This window comes from Oncorhynchus masou, chromosome 28 (genome assembly GCF_036934945.1).
Source record: "Oncorhynchus masou masou isolate Uvic2021 chromosome 28, UVic_Omas_1.1, whole genome shotgun sequence".
Taxonomy (NCBI): Eukaryota; Metazoa; Chordata; class Actinopteri; order Salmoniformes; family Salmonidae; genus Oncorhynchus; species Oncorhynchus masou.
The window spans coordinates 40,507,298-40,528,568 of record NC_088239.1 but is presented as its reverse complement, the minus strand read 5'-3'; the positions used below and the strand labels follow the sequence as shown (position 1 = coordinate 40,528,568).

At 44.0% G+C, this 21,271-nt stretch overlaps 1 protein-coding gene across 1 annotated transcript in view; it reads left to right on the top strand.

Annotated features, from left to right (window-relative positions):
• The first annotated feature begins 1,961 nt into the window (after window positions 1-1,961).
• The window catches only part of LOC135517579 (lysosome membrane protein 2-like), a 69,447-nt gene continuing 50,137 nt past the window's right edge, over window positions 1,962-21,271 (top strand). Inside the window, exons 1-2 of the mRNA XM_064942008.1 lie at window positions 1,962-2,501; window positions 12,022-12,179. Coding sequence (XP_064798080.1) covers window positions 2,379-2,501; window positions 12,022-12,179 — 281 coding nt within the window. The 5' untranslated portion in view covers window positions 1,962-2,378. The remainder of the gene's footprint in view (window positions 2,502-12,021; window positions 12,180-21,271) is intronic.

The window sequence follows — 21,271 nt, the reverse complement described above, 5'->3', positions numbered from 1 at the left end:
TTCAGTCATCTTAACTGATCAAATAAATATCTATATATTCGTTTACTTGGATTTGTGTGTATTAGGTATTTGATGTGGAATCCTTAGTTATTACTTGTTGGATATTGCTGGACTGTCGGAACAAGAAGCACAAGCATTTCACTACACTTGCAATAACATCGGCTCACAATGTGTATGTGACCAATACATTTTATTTTATTTGATGTTGATTTTGGTTCTACCTGGATTATGTTGGAGAGGCTTCCATTAAAGAAGACTCTATTTGTTCTGTTAGACAGGTAACTCTTTATCCACATTATAGCAGGGGGTGTAAAGCCATAACACATGTGTTTTCCAGCAGCAGACTATGATCGATAATGTCAATAGCCACACTGAAGTCTAACAAAACAGCCCCCACAAGTCTCGCTGGCCAGACTCGTGTTGCTTAGACAAGTCAGAGGCTCTTGCGAGCATTATTAAGGGATGGGTTACACTGTTATCTGAATGTGCTGATAGTCTCACTTACAAAACTTGGGGTGGTCCTGACTTGTTATGGAGGTGCCCTACCCCTCATAGCCTAAATGTAATTTGATCCCTGCAGAGAACTCATACTTAGGAAATAACTGGCTATTTCATGGCCCTGAGGCCCTCTATATACAGTATGTGTAATACATGGGTGCAGCACTTATTCAACCCCCCTCTAAAAGTCTTTATTTTGATGAGAAGGCCCCCTAACCATTACTCTTTGCCCGAAGTTGGTAAAAGTTGGTAAAAGGTCTTCTGAAGACTCAGAAGGTCAGGTGTGGCTAAGGCAAGATAAATACAGTATCTGTATGTTTATATTTAGTTCTTCACTCTCTAAAAGTTCTGATTCAAAAAACATTTGGGTTATTTCTAGAATACACTCTGTCTGTATCATGAGGTGCATCATACTGTATGGATAGAGAGAGAAAAAAAGGCTTTGACAATGTATACTTTTATATTATTTGTAATTGCATCACTAGTCCATACAAATACAAGTTTACATAGATGCTCATTTGGCATGCTGCAAATGTATAGTGTCTGACATTATTTATCCTAGCCAGTGCCACACCAGACCTTCTGGGTATTCAGAGAACTTTTTAAGATAGCACTGCATTTCAGGGTCAAGACTCTCCTTGGCTCTCCTTGGCCTCAATGGCCCGTTACCATCCTATTATTTGTAAATTAGAAATTCAGTGCGAAATGAGGGGCAAACTAAACTGAAAATGTGTTTGTGAGAGAAAAGGAAATAACACTCTAAGCTTTAACACGCAATGTTTTACAAACTATGTCTTATTCGAGTAGTCAACATGTTTTGCAACTGACAAATTGTCTTTTAAACATCCTATAACTAAACTAATACCTTTATATTTGAATAGGTTACTATATGAAATGTCTAGAAGTTCTTATATTACTTATTACACTTGTTGACAGGGTTGGAATTATGATTTGACATTAGAGTTACAACTTCCAGCCCTGAATTTGCCCTTGTAGTTTGATGTCAAATAATTTCAATCCATGCAAATAGTGTGAAACAATTAATTACATAAAAAAAAAATATATATATATATATATATATTAAATTATCTCCACATGGATAATTGTTTATGACTTCAAATTATTTTATCCAGCTCACCATTATGAAGCAAGGATCTCGGTGATTTTTAGGCTGTCTGCCCATAACCTGTGTGAGTTGCAAGACAAGCCGAAGCGGGGACCGGCTAACCTGAATTTGTCCAATAACAAACGCTCGTTTTAATTGCAAAGCGTTTTCTACAGTGTGCACTAATGAATACAACAAACACTGTTACTTTTCCTCTCAATCAGGCAGAAACAGTAACCGTATTGACACACGTGTTGAAGGGAGAACAGCAGACATTGCGGTGTGACCAATCAACATTCGCTTAGCGCACAAGCGCGACCTTCTCACCACCCTACAAATATCCACTGGGATTATTCATACAGTTTATTACACCTTCACCACCCCGGATTGCAGACGACCTCCTTTTATTGTGAAAGATCTCATTATTAACCAGGCAGCAGATCACTAAATTTAGCATACATTCCTTTTCTTGCAATGACTTAAAACTAAGAAGAGTAAAGAAGTGGTTACCATTATAGTCGACTAGAATAAACAAATACAATCGGTAACTAATACAGAATCCAAGTTCTACCACTTTACAAGTTACGGAAAAACTGACCACAAACCACAAAAGAGGACAACAAGGTCAACTTTGACGATGCGTTGTGCTTAACGTATGCACGTGAACTGAAGGAACTGAACTGAAGGATAAAAGCGCAGCCGGCTCAGTTGCCACATTTCAACTGTATAGTCCTCTTCTTGCTGTTACAACTTTTACGCGCTGTTGTCCTGCATCATGACTCAAAGATCTTGTGCTGTATATGGAGTTGGGATTGTCTGCGCTCATCTGCTGTTCATCGGAATTGGTTTATTTGTGGCTCAAGTATTTCAAACTGTAATACATAACCGGTTAAAAAAGGTAAGTTAAGCAGAATGCACAAGTTTTTATAACTTTTCATGTTATATTTGCATGTCAAATATTCCACAGGTGTCAAATAAATCAAAATGCAGTGTTACAGCAGTGTTACAATGTCATGAGGCGTGGGAGCAAGTAGCTTAGGGGTTAAGAACCTTGGGGCATTTAACCGAAAGGTCATTTTTTGACTAGGTTCCTGAGCCAACTGAGTGAAAAATCTGTCAATGTGTTCTTGAGCAAGGCACTTATCCCTAATTGCTCTAGGGTTGCTGTCAATAATGGCTGATCCCTGGCCGTGACCTCACTCTCTGAGGGTGTTTCAGGGGAGTAGGATATGAAAACAATTCACACACATTTCCATGTGTGAAATAGGACAAATGTAAGCACCCGCCTAATGAGACAATCATAAATACAGGTTAGCGACTGCAAATCATCGGGCACCAATCTGTCCGAATAATTTTGCTTGGGGTACAGAGAACAAAGTATGCACCCCTGTGTGAAGTTCTCCAACAAACTGCAGCTGAAGTGTTCTCAGAATCAATGCATAGATCACTGAGTTTTAGGGGTTCTATCCAGACCAGGCTGGTCTTATAGACTAGATGTCACATAGTTAATGAAAATCCGGAACTCTCAAATTAGTATGATATGTTACACTTGGTATGGTTACATAAGTCAGTCAGTAAGTCAGGAATCCAATGTGCCATTTGTTTATTTCTGTGACTAATGCTACTACTTTTTGGAAAATGTGTTGTGTTCCGTTCTTATCCTGATGGTGACTATTCCTTTAAGTATATGTTCTGTTTTTATGAGTATATGTTCCGTCCGTCCGTCCGTCCAATGTTAGTCACAACAAATTTGAATTTGCAACATATACGTTTTTCAAATTCGTAACATATCATTCAAATTGGAATTTGCAGCATAACATACAAAATGGTTGATGAACATCCACAAATTAATACATCCATATTTAACATATCACACTAATTTGAGTGTCCCTGATTTTCATTCACTATGTTACATCTACCTCTGAGTCCAGGTTGTCCATATCAAAGTATGAGAATTGGGAAATACTTTTTTAAAGCATAGCAGGCCTACTTACCTATACAGAATAATTGCTCTCTAAGATAACAGATCTTTCCTTACTGAAATTATAATTGTTCACTGAAATCAAATCAAATCAAATTTTATTTGTCACATACACATGGTTAGCAGATGTTAATGCGAGTGTAGCGAAATGCTTGTGCTTCTAGTTCCGACAATGCAGTAATAACCAACAAGTAATCTAACTAACAATTCCAAAACTACTGTCTTATACACAAGTGTAAGGGGATAAAGAATATGTACATAAAGATATATGAATGAGTGATGGTACAGAGCAGCATAGGCAAGATACAGTAGATGGTATCGAGTATAGTATATACATATGAGATGAGTATGTAAACAAAGTGGGATAGTTAAAGTGGCTAGTGATACATATATTACATAAGGATGCAGTAGATGATATAGAGTACAGTATATACGTATACCTATGAGATGAATAATGTAGGGTATGTAAACATTATATTAGGTAGCATTGTTTAAAGTGGCTAGTGATATATTTTGCATCATTTCCCATCAATTCCCATTATTAAAGTGGCTGGAGTTGAGTCAGTGTGTTGGCAGCAGCCACTCAATGTTAGTGGTTGCTGTTTAACAGTCTGATGGCCTTGAGATAGAAGCTGTTTTTCAGTCTCTCGGTCCCAGCTTTGATGCACCTGTACTGACCTCGCCTTCTGGATGATAGCGGGGTGAACAGGCAGTGGCTCGGGTGGTTGTTGTCCTTGATGATCTTTATGGCCTTCCTGTAACATCGGGTGGTGTAGGTGTCCTGGATCAGTGCTCATTGATCATCAACCAGCCCATTCTGCCATTTAGTGCCTAGCCTATTCATTCCAATGAGTGTGTTATCCTTTCAATGCAGCTCTGTTTGAAAATCAAACCCATAATAAGAATGTTGGTAGATAAGTCACTACAATGATGGAATTGTATGTTGTTCACACACCTGCTAAACTAAACTATGGTATTTCAGCCTAGCGAGGAAGAGGGAAAGTAGGCTGTGTCAACATTTATCTCTAGGGAAAGAGCATAATTTACATTTTAGTGTGTACATATTTTGTACTACTTTTATGTTTACACAAATAGGCTACTGAAATTGTATTTTGCCAAATACTTCGATTTTGGATATCATGGGTGTGGCAGGGTCACATTGACATTGACAATAAGGTAGCATGTGAATATGTATTAGAGAACCCCTTCATAATCATTACACAATCTTAGTTTGTGTTTCCAGTCAATCTTCTTGTCTAAAGTGTCTACGTTGACACACTAAACTATCTAGGAAGCTTAACAAGCAAAACAGTAGGTCGTCTAATTTTAAAATACAGTTTTGAGTCCTTTGTTGTCAATAGCATTCAGTCCTCGATATGATAAACCTTTGTTGTGACATGACATGTCATTGTTGTTATTGTTGTTGTGATAAGTACTGTTCAAAATCACTGAGTGTCTTCTATGTGTGGCTTTAATGGGGCTGTGTTATGGTCATGGGTGCTTGCATGTGTTCTTCTTAATCTTTTCCATGTTCTCGTTTAAGCAGCTCAGTCAGAAGCATTTTCCTGAGCTGAACAAATTACTAAGGAAATACAGTGCCTTCAGAAAGTATTCATACCACTTGACATATTACATATTTTGTTGTTTTACAGCCTGAATTCAAAACGGATTAAATAGGGTTTTTTTCTCAACCATCTACACACAATACCCCATAATGGCAAATTGAATACATATTTTAAAATGTGTTGCAACATTTAATTAAAATTGGAGCTGTTGTCTGAGTGACCGAATTGTCCTTAAAGGTGAATTAATATCCCAGTGTCTGGTGGAAAGCAGGCTGAACCAGGTTTTCCTCTAGGATTTTGCTAGTTGGCTAAAGTTTTTGCATCTGGACACAGTAGCAGCTTTTTTGTTTCACCTTGCTGCCAAATCCTGATCTTCTGAGAAAATTATTTGAGGAGTCGCGTAAGAGGAAGAGGAATGGGAGATACAGGAATCGAGCAGTGCTGAGGCAGAGGGCTCGTAGTGAGGACGACTGGCTACTATTCTGAGCTTTGTGTGGTGATCTTTCTGGCACCCAGAGCTGCTGAGGCATCACCCAAGTGGGTGCTACACAGAGTGGAAGAGGAGAAGTCCAGTGGCTATAAGACACAGGCTGGTTCCCAGACTTGCCCTCTGCAAGATCATCAGCAGACTCCATCACCATCTACCCTCCTCTGACCAGCTGTATTCGCTCAAGCCATGAACTAACCCTCTCCATCTTTGGAGGATGCAGCTTTCAAAGACTTGGCTTCTATTGGTTGACCTGTCATGATATTTGCTTGTTTATGTTTGCTCTTGAAGCGCTTTGAGATTCTATGAAAAGTACTAGAGAAATGTGATAAATTATTATTATTATTATACATTTACATTACATTTACATTTAAGTCATTTAGCAGACGCTCTTATCCAGAGCGACTTACAAATTGGTGAATTCACCTTCTGACATCAGTGGAACAGCCACTTTACAATAGTGCATCTAAATCATTTAAGGGGGGGAATGAGAAGGATTGCTTATCCTATCCTCGGTCTTCCTTGAAGAGGTGGGGTTTCAGGTGTCTCCGGAAGGTGGTGATTGACTCCGCTGTCCTGGCGTCGTGAGGGAGTTTGTTCCACCATTGGGGGGCCAGAGCAGCAAACAGTTTTGACTGGGCTGAGCGGGAACTGTACTTCCTCAGTGGTAGGGAGGCGAGCAGGCCAGAGGTGGATGAACGCAGTGCCCTTGTTTGGGTGTAGGGCCTGATCAGAGCCTGGAGGTACTGCGGTGCCGTTCCCCTCACAGCTCCGTAGGCAAGCACCATGGTCTTGTAGCGGATGCGAGCTTCAACTGGAAGCCAGTGGAGAGAGCGGAGGAGCGGGGTGACGTATACCCATAACATGATGCAGACACCACTCTGCTTATGGAGAGTGGTACTCAGTAATGTGTTGTATTGGATTTGCCCCTAACACTTTGTATTTAGGACTAAAAGTGAATTGCTTTGCCAAATATTTTGAAGTATTACTTTACTGCCTTGTTGCAAACAGGATGCAATTTTTTGAATATTTGTATACCTTCTTTTCACTCTGTCAATTAGGTTAGTATTGTGGAGTAATTACAACGTTGTGTATCCATCCTCAGCTTTCTCCAATCACAGCCATTGCCCATCTAGGGTTCTAGGTCTTAGGAGTTAGCCAATTGGGTGACAGACAAGGCCTCTAAATCTTAGGAGTCTTCCAAATGAGTGAGAGACAAGGATTATAGATTGTAGGTGTCAGCCAATTGGGTGACAGACCAGGGTAATAGGTCTTAGGAGTCAGCCAATTGGGTGACAGACCAGGGTTATAGATCTTAGGAGTCAGCCAATTGGGTGAGAGACAAGTGTAAAATAAGCCAGATGTGAACTAGTAGTAACAGTTGTGCCACCCTGACATACCATCCCAGGTGCATCTGTCTTTCCATAAACAAATAATACATAGGAAATGTTGTCAGATAATTAGGGTAGTCTGCTCCAACTGACCTAAATCTACAGTATTACCCCTGTTTACCGTGAGATATGTAGAGCTTATGCCAGCCACACAAACCATGGTCCTTTACTCACTATCCTGATGTGAGACACACATACACATAAACACACACACTGTCTTGATGTGACTGACCTGACCAAGAATATACCACACAAATCTGGACTTTATCTCTGAATTGAATGTTACAAAATGTGGATGTTGAAACAACAAATGTTTGTTTAGCCTCTAGTGTTTGTTTAATTAGGTTACTCATTAAAGGGTTGTGTCCCAAATGGCACCCTATTCCCTATAAAGTGCACTACTACCCTATGGGCCCTGATCAAACGTAGCACACTATAAAGTGTGTAATTTGGGATGCGCAGGGAAACATACTGGAAATGCAACAGGTGCACAGACACAAACGCACATACGCACGCGCAGACAAACTTGTTATTGTCTTGGACCTCTCGGCATAGTGGACAGACCACTCCTCATATCAACTCATGGCTTGAAAGAGGGTTGTGGGCATATGGAATAAGGTGCCATTTGGGACAGAACCGAGCTCATAACCTAAACCACAGAAACCCTTCTGAACTCAGTAGTAGGCCCTCTTTGTGTGGTAAGCCTCTTTCACACAGCATGATAGGCTGGCTTATTGGGTAACAACGAGAGCTGTGGAACCCAATTCCCTATATAGTGATCTGCTTTTGACCAGCTCTGGTCAAAAGTAGTGCACTGTATAGGGAATGGGGTGCCATTTAAGACACAGCCCTGAAGTGTTTGGCAGCTCCACAACCCCTATCTGGGTCACTGTAGTAAAGGATCACCATCGGCCAACTAGAGAGGTGACCTTAGCCCAGACCAGAACAATGCCCACCAACATGTTAGAGAAGGCTGTATACGGAAAGAAATGTATGAATGCATTTGGTCTTAACCCCTAGCTTGTCAACATGAAGAAAGACCTCAACATCAAAGCCTACATCTTAGATCTGCACCAGAAAATGTTACATATTTTTCATAGAAAGTTGTGTGAAAACAACAACCCTGACTGAGGTTGATCACCTTCTATGCTGTGTTTATTTACTTTTATTTAACCTTTATTTAACTAGGCAAGTCACTCCTATCTAAGATGACAGGCACATTATCCTGAGCAACTCAGCTGGTCGTTTTGTCATTGGAGAGGTTGAGAGGGCATATCTTCGCCCCTCACCCACCACACCCACTGGTGGCTTGGGTCTTTGTCCCTGTGCTGGGGTAATTGTGCCACCGTGGCCATCATTAACACAGAGACATCCACTGGGGCTCTCTCTCCCTCTCTCTTCCTCTCTCGCGCTCTCTCTCTCTCTGTGAGTTTGTGTGTTCAGACCAGATGTCAGTGTAATGGAGCTCACCAATCACATGATCAACACACACACACAAATTATAGTGTCTCTCTCAGTCAGCTTGGCTGGTCAAAGGATTTCCATTGGTTACCGTAGACAAAGCGAGGGCCTTTCCTCTCCATCCCTCTACCACTCCTCCCCTCCATCGCCATACCCCCAAATCCCCAGGAGGCATGTTTTTTTTTCTTGCAGCCATGGCGTTCAAAGTTAGGAAGGAACTTTCAATTTCAAAACGTTGGATATGCTGCTCTAGCAGTTAAAGAGTTATGATTGAGGTAAATAAGTATCCTTTCATGGGAAGCCACCTAATAGCCACGTTGACTTTTTCCAAATTTTGTTACATTAATGCCTTCCTCTAAAACAGATTAAATTGTTTTTTTTCCCATCATCAATCTACACACAATACCCCATAATGACAAAGCAAAAACAACCTTAAATATCACATTTACATACGTTTTATTCAGAACTTTGTTGAAGCACCTTTGGCAGCGATTACTGCCTCGAGTCTTATTGGGCAAGACGCTACAAGCTTGGCACACCTGTATTTGGGGAGATTATCCCATTATTTTCTGCAGGTTGGATGGGGAGCGTCACTGCACAGCTATTTTCAGGTCTCTCCAGAAATGTTTGATCGGGTTCAAGTTTGGGCTCTGGCTGGGCCAGGGATGGTGTCAGGTTTCCTCGAGACATGACGCTTGGCAGTCAGGCCAAAGAGTTCAATCTTGGTTTCTTCAGACCAGAGAATCTTATTTCTCATGGTCTGAGAGTCCTTTTGGTGCCTTTTGGCAAACTCCAAGTGGGCTGTCATGTGCCTTTTACCCGAGGAGTGGCTTTCGTCTGACCACTCTACCATAAAGGCCTGATTGGTGGAGTGCTGCAGAGATGGTTGTCCTTCTGGATGGAGGCCACTGTGTTCTTGGGGACCTTCAATGCTGCAGACCTGTTTTCGCCTGTTTTTCGCTTTGTCATTATGGGGTATTGTGTGTAGATTGATGAGATTAAAAAAATAAAATAATAATAAAAAGTTAGCTATTTTAGAATAAGGCTGTAACATAACAAAAGGTGGAAAAAGGGAAGGGGTCTGAATACTTTCCGAATGCACTGTGTACCAGCGTAAATCAAATATTGACATGGTTGAGCATAGTAGATGTTTACATCAGTGGAGCTGATGTTAAGAAGTTACTTTAGGATTCATTCCTGAATCCTCATACTTTGTATCAAAGTTTATACTTGTTGAGTGCAAATGTAGCTTTGAAATCTGAACTGAATCACATTACATTTCACTGTTGTTTCACTGTATAGTGAAATGAGAACACTGAGCTATTGAAATGGATCTTGGAATTGCAACCTGATCAAACAGTAACAGTAATATTTGTTTATATCCTTTACAGGAAATCCAAATAAAATCCATTTAAATTACAGGTTGTAATGCAACAAAATAGGAAAAATACCAAGGGGGATGAATACTTTTACAAGGCACTGTAACGCTGCAGATAGCAATACTGGGTGATTTGAAAAGTCATAGTCAATCGAGCAATAATATTATAATTATTTTAGAAAAAATGTTTATCTTTAATTTACAATCTGTAGAAGCTATGAGAATAGAAAGGTTCAGTACTTTTGTGAAGCATCACGGCACAGTTGAAAAATATATAGCAAATAGAAATCCAAAATTGATGGTGTTAAGAGATAGATGGGAGGGGTTGAATGGAGCTGAAGGGTGGGACTAATAAAAACAAGATAACCAATGTAAAATATACGGGGTTTGTAAAATCTGTAGTTGAAGTTGGAAGTTTACATACACCTTAGCCAAATACATTTAAACTCAGTTTTTCACAATTCCTGACATTTAATCCTAGTAAAAAGCCCCTGTTTTAGGTCAGTTAGGATCACCACTTTATTTTAAGAATGTGAAATGTTAGAATAATAGTAGAGAGAATTATTTTTTCAGCTTTTATTTCTTTCATCACATTCCCAGTGGGTCAGAAGATTAGATACACTCAATTAGTATTTGCTAGCATTGCCTTTAAATTATATGTTTTGGGAAGCCTTCCACAAGCTTCCCACAATAAGTTTGGTGAATTTTGGCCCATTCCTCCTGACAGAGCTGGTGTAACGGAGTCAGGTTTGTAGGCCTCCTTGCTCACACACCCTTTTCAGTTCTGCCCAAAATTTTTCTATGGGACTGAGGTCATGGCTTTGTGATGGCCACTCCAATACCTTGACTTTGTTGTCCTTAACCATTTTGCCACAACTTTGGAAGTATGCTTGAGGTCATGGTCCATTTGGAAGACCTATTTGCGACCAAGCTTTAACTTCTGGACTGATGTCCTGAGATGTTGCTTCAATATATCCACGTAATTTTCCATCTTCATGATGCCATCTATTTTGACCAGCACCAGTCCTTCCTGCAGCAAAGTACTCCCACAACATGATGCTGCAACCACCGTGCTTCACGGTTGGGATGGTGTTCTTCAGCTTGCAAGACTCCCCCTTTTTCCTCCAAACATAATGATGGTCATTATGGCCAAACAGTTATATTATTGTTTCATCAGACAAGAAAACATTTCTTCAAAAGTGCGATCTTTGTCACCATGTGCATTTGCAAACCGTAGTCTGGCTTTTTTATGGCGGTTTTGGAGCAGTGGCTTCTTTGCTGAGTGGCCTTTCAGGTTATGTCAACATAGGACTCGTTTTACTGTGGATTTAGATATTTTTGTACCTATTTCCTCCAGCATCTTCACAAGGTCCTTTGCTGTTGTTCTGGGATTAATTTGCACTTTTTGCACCAAAGTACGTTCATCTCTAGGAGACAGAACGTGTCTCCTTCCTGAGCGGTATGACGGCTGCGTGGTCCCATGGTGTTTATACTTGAGGACTATTGTTTGTACAGATGAACGTGGTACCTTCAGGCATTTGGAAATTGCTACAGTTTTTTTTCTGAGGTCTTGGCTGATTACTTTTGATTTTCCCATGATGTCAAGCAAAGATGCACTGAGTTTGAAGGTAGGCCTTGAAATACATCCACAGGTACACCTCCAATTGAATTAAATTATGTCAATTAGCCTATCAGAAGCTTCTAAAGCCATGACATCATCAATTTCGGGAATTTTCCAAGCTGTTTAAAGGCACAGTCAACTTAGTGTATGTAAACTTTTGAGCCACTGGAATTGTGATACAGTGAATTATAAATGAAACAATCTGTCTGTAAACAATTGTTGGAAAAATTCCTTGTGTCATGCACAAAGTAGATGTCCTAACCGACTTGTCAAAACTATAGTTTGTTAATAAGAAATTTGTGGAGTGGTTGAAAAACGAGTTTTAATGACTCCAACCTAAGTGTATGTAAACTTCCGACATCAACTGCACCATGTTCTCACCGGCCTAAACACCAAAGAGCAGGCAATACAGAAGTTGAAGTGCACTAAACAGACCACATTATTCAGCATTATTCATATTCAAATTGACAACTGATGTAAAATGGGCTTTATAAAATACATTTGATTGATTGGTTCTATGTTTGTGTCTTTCAGGAGTTAACTCTGACAGAGGGCAGCCGTGTGTTTGAAACATGGAAGAACCCTCCTCCTCCCATCTTCATGCAGTACTTCTTTTTTAACGTCACCAACCCAGACGAGTTCCTGGCTGGAGCCAAGCCTTTCGTCTCTCAGGTTGGCCCTTACACATACAGGTAGGATTTGTGATGAATTGATGTAGTGTTTATAAATACTTTTTGAATGATGTATGAAGCTAACTTCTAGTTTATCGCTCAGGTTGGCTCATACACCTCATACACCTACATCATACACCTACAGCTATATGTAGGCAAAGCACCAGCTATATTGATATTTTAAATCACCCTTTATGTAGTATGACATTGCTTATAAATGATACGTGAAGCATTTATGTAGTGCTTATAAAGCCTTTATGAAGCGATTATGAAGCCTGTATAAGTTTAAAGTTTGACCAAACTAGAGACGTTTTTTAAGGATCTGCACACCAATAAAGCTATGTCCTGCTCCTTCCCTGACTTTTCCTAAATATTTGTATTTTACACTGCTCATATCCGTGCTGTCCATGCATTCAGCACATGACCACTCGCGCTGTAACATTTACAGTTACTTTGCTGCTATAAGCAAAAACTAAAACTAAAAACTAACATAATAAACAAAAAACTGAAATATGCTCTTCTGTAGTCAATGGATGATAGGGCGCAAGAAACCAGATGGAAACTGAAAGTGGCGCACGTAACTTCAGTTAAGTTTTGGTCAGCCGATGTTGAAACCAACTACTTGCTCAATTGCTTTGCATATCTGGGTGAAAAATCAACCAGGCCAGCGGTGAGTGACTGTCTGAGACTGTGGTTTTGAGACCCGTGGAAGCAGAAATGTGACCATTGGCAACTTTTCACTTTTATTTGCCAGGCAGACAAGTTGATTGCAAACAAGACTAGCCTGCTCGGAACAGTGAACAAACAAAGGTGGGAGCTACCCCCCTCTGCGCAAAACAACTGAGCAGTGGAGCTGTACATCAGTGATGGAGAGTGGTAAAGCAACACTCACGGTGTACAGATGTAATTTTGCATCCTCAGCACCATGCATCCCACTGGATCTGGCATGTGAGCTTTGTGAGAACCACATGACAGCAAAGAAAGAAGCTACAGCCGCCAAGCAGGCCGCAGGTCCTGCTCTCCCTCTTCCCCAAGCACCACAGCTCCCACTCGGGATAATAATAATAAGACACAATGTCAAGTCAAGAGGTGCGATTGATTCATGAGTAAAGGTACGGGTATAAGGGCACAATACAGTGTCTGATACAATTACCAAATGAGTGTTTTTATATCTTGTCATGAATATACTTCCATTAATATTTCTTCATGCAATTAATCCAGTTGTTCATACACTGGTGCTTTTGTTTAGGAATATACAGCAAATATTTTCACTTGCACCTGGCTGATTATATTATTATTATCATCTTTTCGTTTCTACTTTTCAAAATAAGCTATAACTGGACTTTATTAATTCCTATAAGTCTAAAACTAATCGAATCTACAAATAAAGTTGATCAAATTAATTACACTGTAATGTTTTTATTGTAAGGGAAACGAAAATAGGCTATAGGCCTATGTTTTTACTAGGACTTTGTAGAATTATACAAAATATATCCTTGACTCTAAGTGTAATGCATAGGTGTAATAGGTGGCAGGGAAGTCAGGCGCAGGAGAGTCAAATGGAGTGTAAAATGGAGTCTTTTAATAAAGTCCATGGAGTATGCTCCATAACACTAAATGTACATAACAAACAAACATGGGTACAAGGACCCGACGCGCACCTATACAACAAACACACTACACTGACAATAAAACAATCTCTGACAAAGACATGAGGGGAAACAGAGGGTTATATACACAACAGGTAATGAATGGGATTGAAAACAGGTGTGTGGGAAGACAAGACAAAACCAATGGAAAATGAAAAAAGGATCAATGATGGCTAGAAGACCGGTGACGTCGAACGCCGAGCACCGCCCGAACAAGGAGAGGCAACGACATCGGCAGAAGTCGTGACAGTACCCCCTCCCTGACACCGGCCTCGGGGACGACCCGGAGGTGCGAGGTGCATGGCGATCCGGATGGAGACGGTGGAATTCTGATAACATGGAAGGATCTAACACGTCCTCCACCGGAACCCAGCATCTCTCCTCCGGCCCGTACCCCTCCCAGTCCACGAGGTACTGAAGGCCCCTCGCCCGACTTCTCGAATCCAAAATGGATCGAACAGAGTACACCGGAACCCCCTGGAGCGGGCTAGCCACCATCGGCCTGAGAAGAGACACATGGAACGAGGGGTTAATACGGTAATGAGTGGGTAGTTGTAACCTATAGCATACCTCGTTCACTCTCCTCAGGACTTTAAACAGCCACACAAACCGAGGAACCAGCTTCCGGCAGAGCAGGCGAAGGGGCAGGTTTCGGGTCGAGAGCCAGACCCTGTCCCCTGGTGCGAACACTGGGGCCTCACTGCGGCGGACGGTCTGCGCCAATTTTCTGGCGCCTTATGGCACGCTGAAGGTGGACGTGGGCTGCCTCCCAGGTTTCCTCAGCGTGCCGAAACCAATTGTCCACCGCAGGGGCCTCGGGCTGGCTCTGATGCCAAGGAGCCAGAACCGGCTGATACCCTAATACACATTGAAAGGGAGTAAGGTTAGTGGAGGAGTGACGTAGCGAGTTCTGAGCCATCTCTGCCCAGGGCACGAACTTTGCCCACTCCCCCTGCCAATCCTGGCAATAAGACTGCAGAAACCAACCCACATCCTGGTTAACTCTCCACCTGCCCATTACTCTCGGGGTGAAAACCTGAGGTAAGACTAACCGAGATCCCCAGACGCTCCATGAACGCCTTCCAGACCCTTGATGTGAACTGGGGACCACAATCAGACACTATATCCTCAGGCACCCCATAGTGCCGGAAAACGTGTGTAAACAGGGCCTCTGCAGTTTGTAAGGCCGTAGGGAGACCGGGCAAAGGGAGGAGACGACAGGACAGGGCTCCGGGCAGCCGAGCGGAAATGGAGGAAAACTCGCCTCCCTGCGGACCTGGCATCCTTTCACTCCCTCCTCTCTACATTTTCCTCCTCTGTCTCTGCTGCTAAAGCCACTTTCTACCACTCTAAATTCCAAGCATCTGCCTCTAACCCTAGGAAGCTCTTTGCCACCTTCTCCTCCCTCTCTGCAGATGACTTCGTCAACCATTTTGAAAAGAAGGTCGACGACATCCGATCCTCGTTTGCTAAGTCAAACGACACCGCTGGTTCTGCTCACACTGCCCTACCCTGTGCTCTGACCTCTTTCTCCCCTCTCTCTCCAGATGAAATCTCGCTTCTTGTGACGGCCGGCCGCCCAACAACCTGCCCGCTTGACCCTATCCCCTCCTCTCTTCTCCAGACCATTTCCGAAGACCTTCTCCCTTATCTCACCTCGCTCATCAACTCATCCCTGACCGCTGGCTACGTCCCTTCCGTCTTCAAGAGAGCGAGAGTTGCACCCCTTCTGAAAAAACCTACACTCGATCCCTCCGATGTCAACAACTACAGACCAGTATCCCTTCTTTCTTTTCTCACCAAAACTCTTGAACGTGCCGTCCTTGGCCAGCTCTCCCGCTATCTCTCTCAGAATGACCTTCTTGATCCAAATCAGTCAGTTTTCAAGACTAGTCATTCAACTGAGACTGCTCTTCTCTGTATCACGGAGGCGCTCCGCACTGCTAAAGCTAACTCTCTCTCCTCTGCTCTCATCCTTCTAGACCTATCGGCTGCCTTCGATACTGTGAACCATCAGATCCTCCTCTCCACCCTCTCCGAGTTGGGCATCTCCGGCGCGGCCCACGCTTGGATTGCGTCCTACCTGACAGGTCGCTCCTACCAGGTGGCGTGGCGAGAATCTGTCTCCTCACCACGCGCTCTCACCACTGGTGTCCCCCAGGGCTCTGTTCTAGGCCCTCTCCTATTCTCGCTATACACCAAGTCACTTGGCTCTGTCATAACCTCACATGGTCTCTCCTATCATTGCTATGCAGACGACACACAATTATTCTTCTCCTTTCCCCCTTCTGATGACCAGGTGGCGAATCGCATCTCTGCATGTCTGGCAGACATATCAGTGTGGATGACGGATCACCACCTCAAGCTGAACCTCGGCAAGACGGAGCTGCTCTTCCTCCCGGGGAAGGACTGCCCGTTCCATGATCTCGCCATCACGGTTGACAACTCCATTGTGTCCTCCTCCCAGAGCGCTAAGAACCTTGGCGTGATCCTGGACAACACCCTGTCGTTCTCAACTAACATCAAGGCGGTGGCCCGTTCCTGTAGGTTCATTCTCTACAACATCCGCAGAGTACGACCCTGCCTCACACAGGAAGCGGCGCAGGTCCTAATCCAGGCACTTGTCATCTCCCGTCTGGATTACTGCAACTCGCTGTTGGCTGGGCTCCCTGCCTGTGCCATTAAACCCCTACAACTCATCCAGAACGCCGCAGCCCGTCTGGTGTTCAACCTTCCCAAGTTCTCTCACGTCACCCCGCTCCTCCGCTCTCTCTACTGGCTTCCAGTTGAAGCTCGCATCCGCTACAAGACCATGGTGCTTGCCTACGGAGCTGTGAGGGGAACGGCACCGCAGTACCTCCAGGCTCTGATCAGGCCCTACACCCAAACAAGGGCACTGCGTTCATCCACCTCTGGCCTGCTCACCTCCCTACCACTGAGGAAGTACAGTTCCCGCTCAGCCTAGTCAAAACTGTTCGCTGCTCTGGCCCCCCAATGGTGGAACAAACTCCCTCACGACGCCAGGACAGCGGAGTCAATCACCACCTTCCGGAGACACCTGAAACCCCACCTCTTTAAGGAGTACCTAGGATAGGATAAAGTAATCCTTCTCACCCCCCTTAAATGATTTAGATGCACTATTGTAAAGTGGCTGTTCCACTGGATGTCATAAGGTGAATTCACCAATTTGTAAGTCGCTCTGGATAAGAGCGTCTGCCAAATGACTTAAATGTAATGTAATGTAATGTAAATGACTTTGAAAACCGATCCACAACGACCAGGATCGTGGTGTAACCCTGTGAAGGTGGAAGATCAGTCAAAAAATCCATGACAGGTGCGACCATGGCCGTTGAGTAGAGGTTGTAGCTTACCTCTGGGCAGATGTCTAGGAGCCTTGCACTGGGCGCACACCGAGCAGGAAGAAACATAAATCCTCACGTCCTTAGCTAAAGTGGGCCACCAGTACCTCCCTTCAAGACAGCGCATCGTCCGACCTATCCCAGGATGACCAGAGGAGGGTGACGTGTGAGCACATTATATCTATCGGTCGCGGACAGCAGACGGAACGTACAGACGACCAGCTGGACACTCAGGGGGAGAAGGCTCTGCATGTGACGCACGCTCAATGTCCGCGTCCAGCTCCCACACTACCGGCGCCACCAGACACGAAGCTGGGAGTATGGGAGTGGGATCCATGGACCGCTCCTCTGTGTCATACAGCCGAGACAATGCATCTGCCTTAACGTTCTGGGAGCCTGGTCTGTAAGAAAGAGTAAACACAAAACGAGTGAAAAACATGGCCCACCTTGCCTGGCGAGGATTCAATCTCTTCGCCTGCCGGATGTACTCCAGATTGCGGTGGTCAGTCCAGATGAGAAAAGGGTGTTTAGTCCCCTCAAGCCAATGCCTCCACACCTTCAAGGCTTCTACGACAGCTAACAGCTCTCGGTTCCCCACATCATAGTTTCGCTCCGCCGGGCTGAGCTTCTTCGAAAAGAAAGCACAGGGGCGAAGCTTCTGTGGCGTACCCGAACGCTGAGAGAGCACTGCTCCTATCCCAGCTTCGGATGCGTCCACCTCCACTATGAATGGCAAAGAGGGATCCGGATGAGCCAGCACAGGCACCGAGGTAAACAGAGTCTTCAGGTGCTCAAAAGCCCTGTTCGCCTCAGCCGACCACTGCAAGCGCACCGGGCCCCCCTTTAGCAGTGAGGTAATGGGAGCTGCCACCTGACCAAAACCCCGGATGAACCTCCGGTAGTAAATGGAAAACCCCAAGAAACGCTGCAACTCCTTTACCGTGGTTGGAGTCGGCCAATTACGAACGGCTGTAATGCGGTGGCTCTCCATCTCCACTCCTGAAGTGGAAATCCGATGACCTAGGAAGGAGATGGATTGTTGGAAAAACAAGCATTTCTCAGCCTTGACATATAGATCATGCTCCAACAGGCGACCAAGCACCCTGCGCACCAGGGACACATGCTCGGCGCGTGTAGCAGAGTATATCAGAATATCATCGACATACACCACTACACCTTGCCCGTGCAGGTCCCTGAAGATCTCATCTACAAATGATTGGAAAACTGATGGAGCATTCATCAACCCATATGGCATGACCAGGTACTCATAATGACCTGAGGTGGTGCTAAATGCCGTCTTCCACTCATCACCCTTCTTAATACGCACCAGATTGTACGCACTCCTGAGATCCAATTTTGTGATAAAACGTGCCCCGTGCATTAACTCAATAATCGTATTGATCAGAGGTAGCGGGTAACTATATTTCACTGTGATTTTATTAAGACCTCGATAATCAACGCACGGGCGTAAACCGCCATCCTTTTTTTTTTACAAAAAAGAAACTTGAAGAGATGGGTGAAATGGAGGGCTGAATGAACCCCTGATGCAGGGATTGAGACATATGTCTCTATAGCCTGCGTCTCCGCTTGCGACAGGGGATACACGTGACTCTTGGGATATGCAGCGTCTACCAGGAGATCTATCGCACAATCCCCCCGTCGATGGGGTGGTAATTGAGTCGCCTTCTTTTTACAGATCGGCATATTCGGGGGGAATGTGCACGGTGGAGACCTGGTCTGGACTTTCCACCGTAGTAGCACCAACGGAAACCCCTAAACACCTACCTGAGCATTCTCGCGACCACCCCGTGAGAGCCCTCTGTGGCCAAGAAACAGTGGGGTTATGACAAACTAACCAGGGTAGGCCTAGCACCACAGAATACGCAGGAGAATCAATAAGGAAAAAACTAATCTTCTCCTTGTGACCCTCCTGCGTTATCATACACAAAGGTGCGGTTACCTCCCTGATAAACCCTGACCCTAATGGTCGACTATCTAAGGCATGAATAGGGAAAGGCATATCCACAGGAACAATAGGGATCCCTAAACTATGAGCTAGACTTTTATTAATGAAATTCCCAGCCGCACCTGAATCTACTAGCGCCTTATACTGGGAATGCAGTGAAAATTCAGGAAAAGAGACAGAGACAAACATTAGTGCAGCAGAGGGCTCTGGATGAGAATGGTGCCTACTCACCTGGGGTGACGCCAGAATACCCTGCCTGCCCTCTCTATTCCCAGAGGAACCAACCCGGCACCGACCAGCAGTGTGCTCTCTGCGACCTTGAATGGTGCTCGAGCGGGAACCCCCTCCGGTCTCCCTGCGCACCATCCCTCCCAATTCCATAGGTTCGGGAGAGAGGGTGCGGGAGGATGGAACAACCAGACCCCGATCTAGACGTCCACGAGGAGCCAGCATGTTGTCCAGCTTGATGGACATGTCCACCAGCTGGTCGAAGGTGAGGGTGGTATCTCTACAGGCCAGCTCCCGACGGACGTTCTCGCGTAGACTACACCGGTAATGGTCGATCAGGGCCCTGTCGCTCCATCCAGCGCCGGCAGCCAAGGTCCTAAACTCCAAAGCAAAATCCTGTGCACTCCTCGTCTCCTGCCTCAGATGATAGAGAAGCTCACCCGCTGCTTTGCCTTCAGGTGGGTGATCGAATACTATCCGGAATTGGCGGGTGAACTCCTCAAAATGGTCCAGCGCCGCATCCTCCCTACTACACACAGCGCTGGCCCATTCCAGGGCTTTCCCAGTGAGGCATGAGACGAGGGTGTAACTCTTCTCATGATCAGATGGTACTGGGGAGGCCGTGGTTAGATACAAGTTCAGTTTAAGGAGGAAACCCTGGCAGCCAGCAGCATCTCCGTTGTATCCCGTAGGTAGAGATAAATGGATCTTTGATTCCGGAGAGGAAAAAACGTTGACGGGAGATTCCGGTTGTGGTGGTGGCGCTGGAGAAACTCCCTGTCTCTCCCAGCGATCCATTTTCATGACAATGTGATCCATGACAGAGCTGATAACGTCAAGCTCCCTCGCTTGTTCTTGAACGCGTTCCTCCAGGTCCATGGGCATAGTGTCCTCTCCTGCTGACTTCATATATGGTCAGAGATTCTGTCATGCATAGGTGTAATAGGTGGCAGGGTAGTCAGGCGCAGGAGAGTCAAATGGAGTGTAAAATGGAGTCTTTTAATAAAGTCCACGGAGTATGCTCCATAACACTAAATGTACATAACAAACAAACATGGGTACAAGGACCCAACGCGCACCTATACAACAAACACACTACACTGACAATAAAACAATCTCTGACAAAGACATGAGGGGAAACAGAGGGTTATATACACAACAGGTAATTAATGGGATTGAAAACAGGTGTGTGGGAAGACAAAACAAAACCAATGGAAAATGAAAAAGGATCAATGATGGCTAGAAGACCGGTGACGTCGAACGCCGAGCACCGCCCGAACAAGGAGAGGCAACGACTTCGGCAGAAGTCGTGACACTAAGCAATCTTAATTCTCAGCTTTTTTTATTTTTCAATGTGTGTTTTAAAAGAGATGTGTGTGCAAAAATGTTCAGTTTCTCAGGGTCAATATTACAAGATCTAGAGAACAACATAAACATGCTTTTATAAGCATTTAGCACTAGTTTAAGATCAGTAAGCAATTTTTGAATTGAGTCAAAACCATGCTGAAGGTCATAAATGGCCTGTTGTACTGAGGGGGCACAGGAGTAAATTACTGAATCATCAGTGTGGAGATGAATGTTAGAGGTTTTAACAGATAGACCAATATTATTTATGTAAATACTGAAGAGAACAGGGCCCAAAATCGACCCTTTCAGCACACCTTTCGGAATATTGAGGAACTAGATTTGATACCGTCAGTAAGCTAGATATTGTAGTTTTTGAACCAATATAGGCCTATTTCAGACAATCTTTGAACAGGGAATGTGATTAAAGAAATAAAAGCTGAAATAAATCATTCACTCTACTATTATTCTGACATTTCACATTCTTAAAATAAAGTGGTTATATTATATTTTAATCACTATATTTTAAGTATGTGAAATGTCACATACTTATTTGTCACGCCTTGG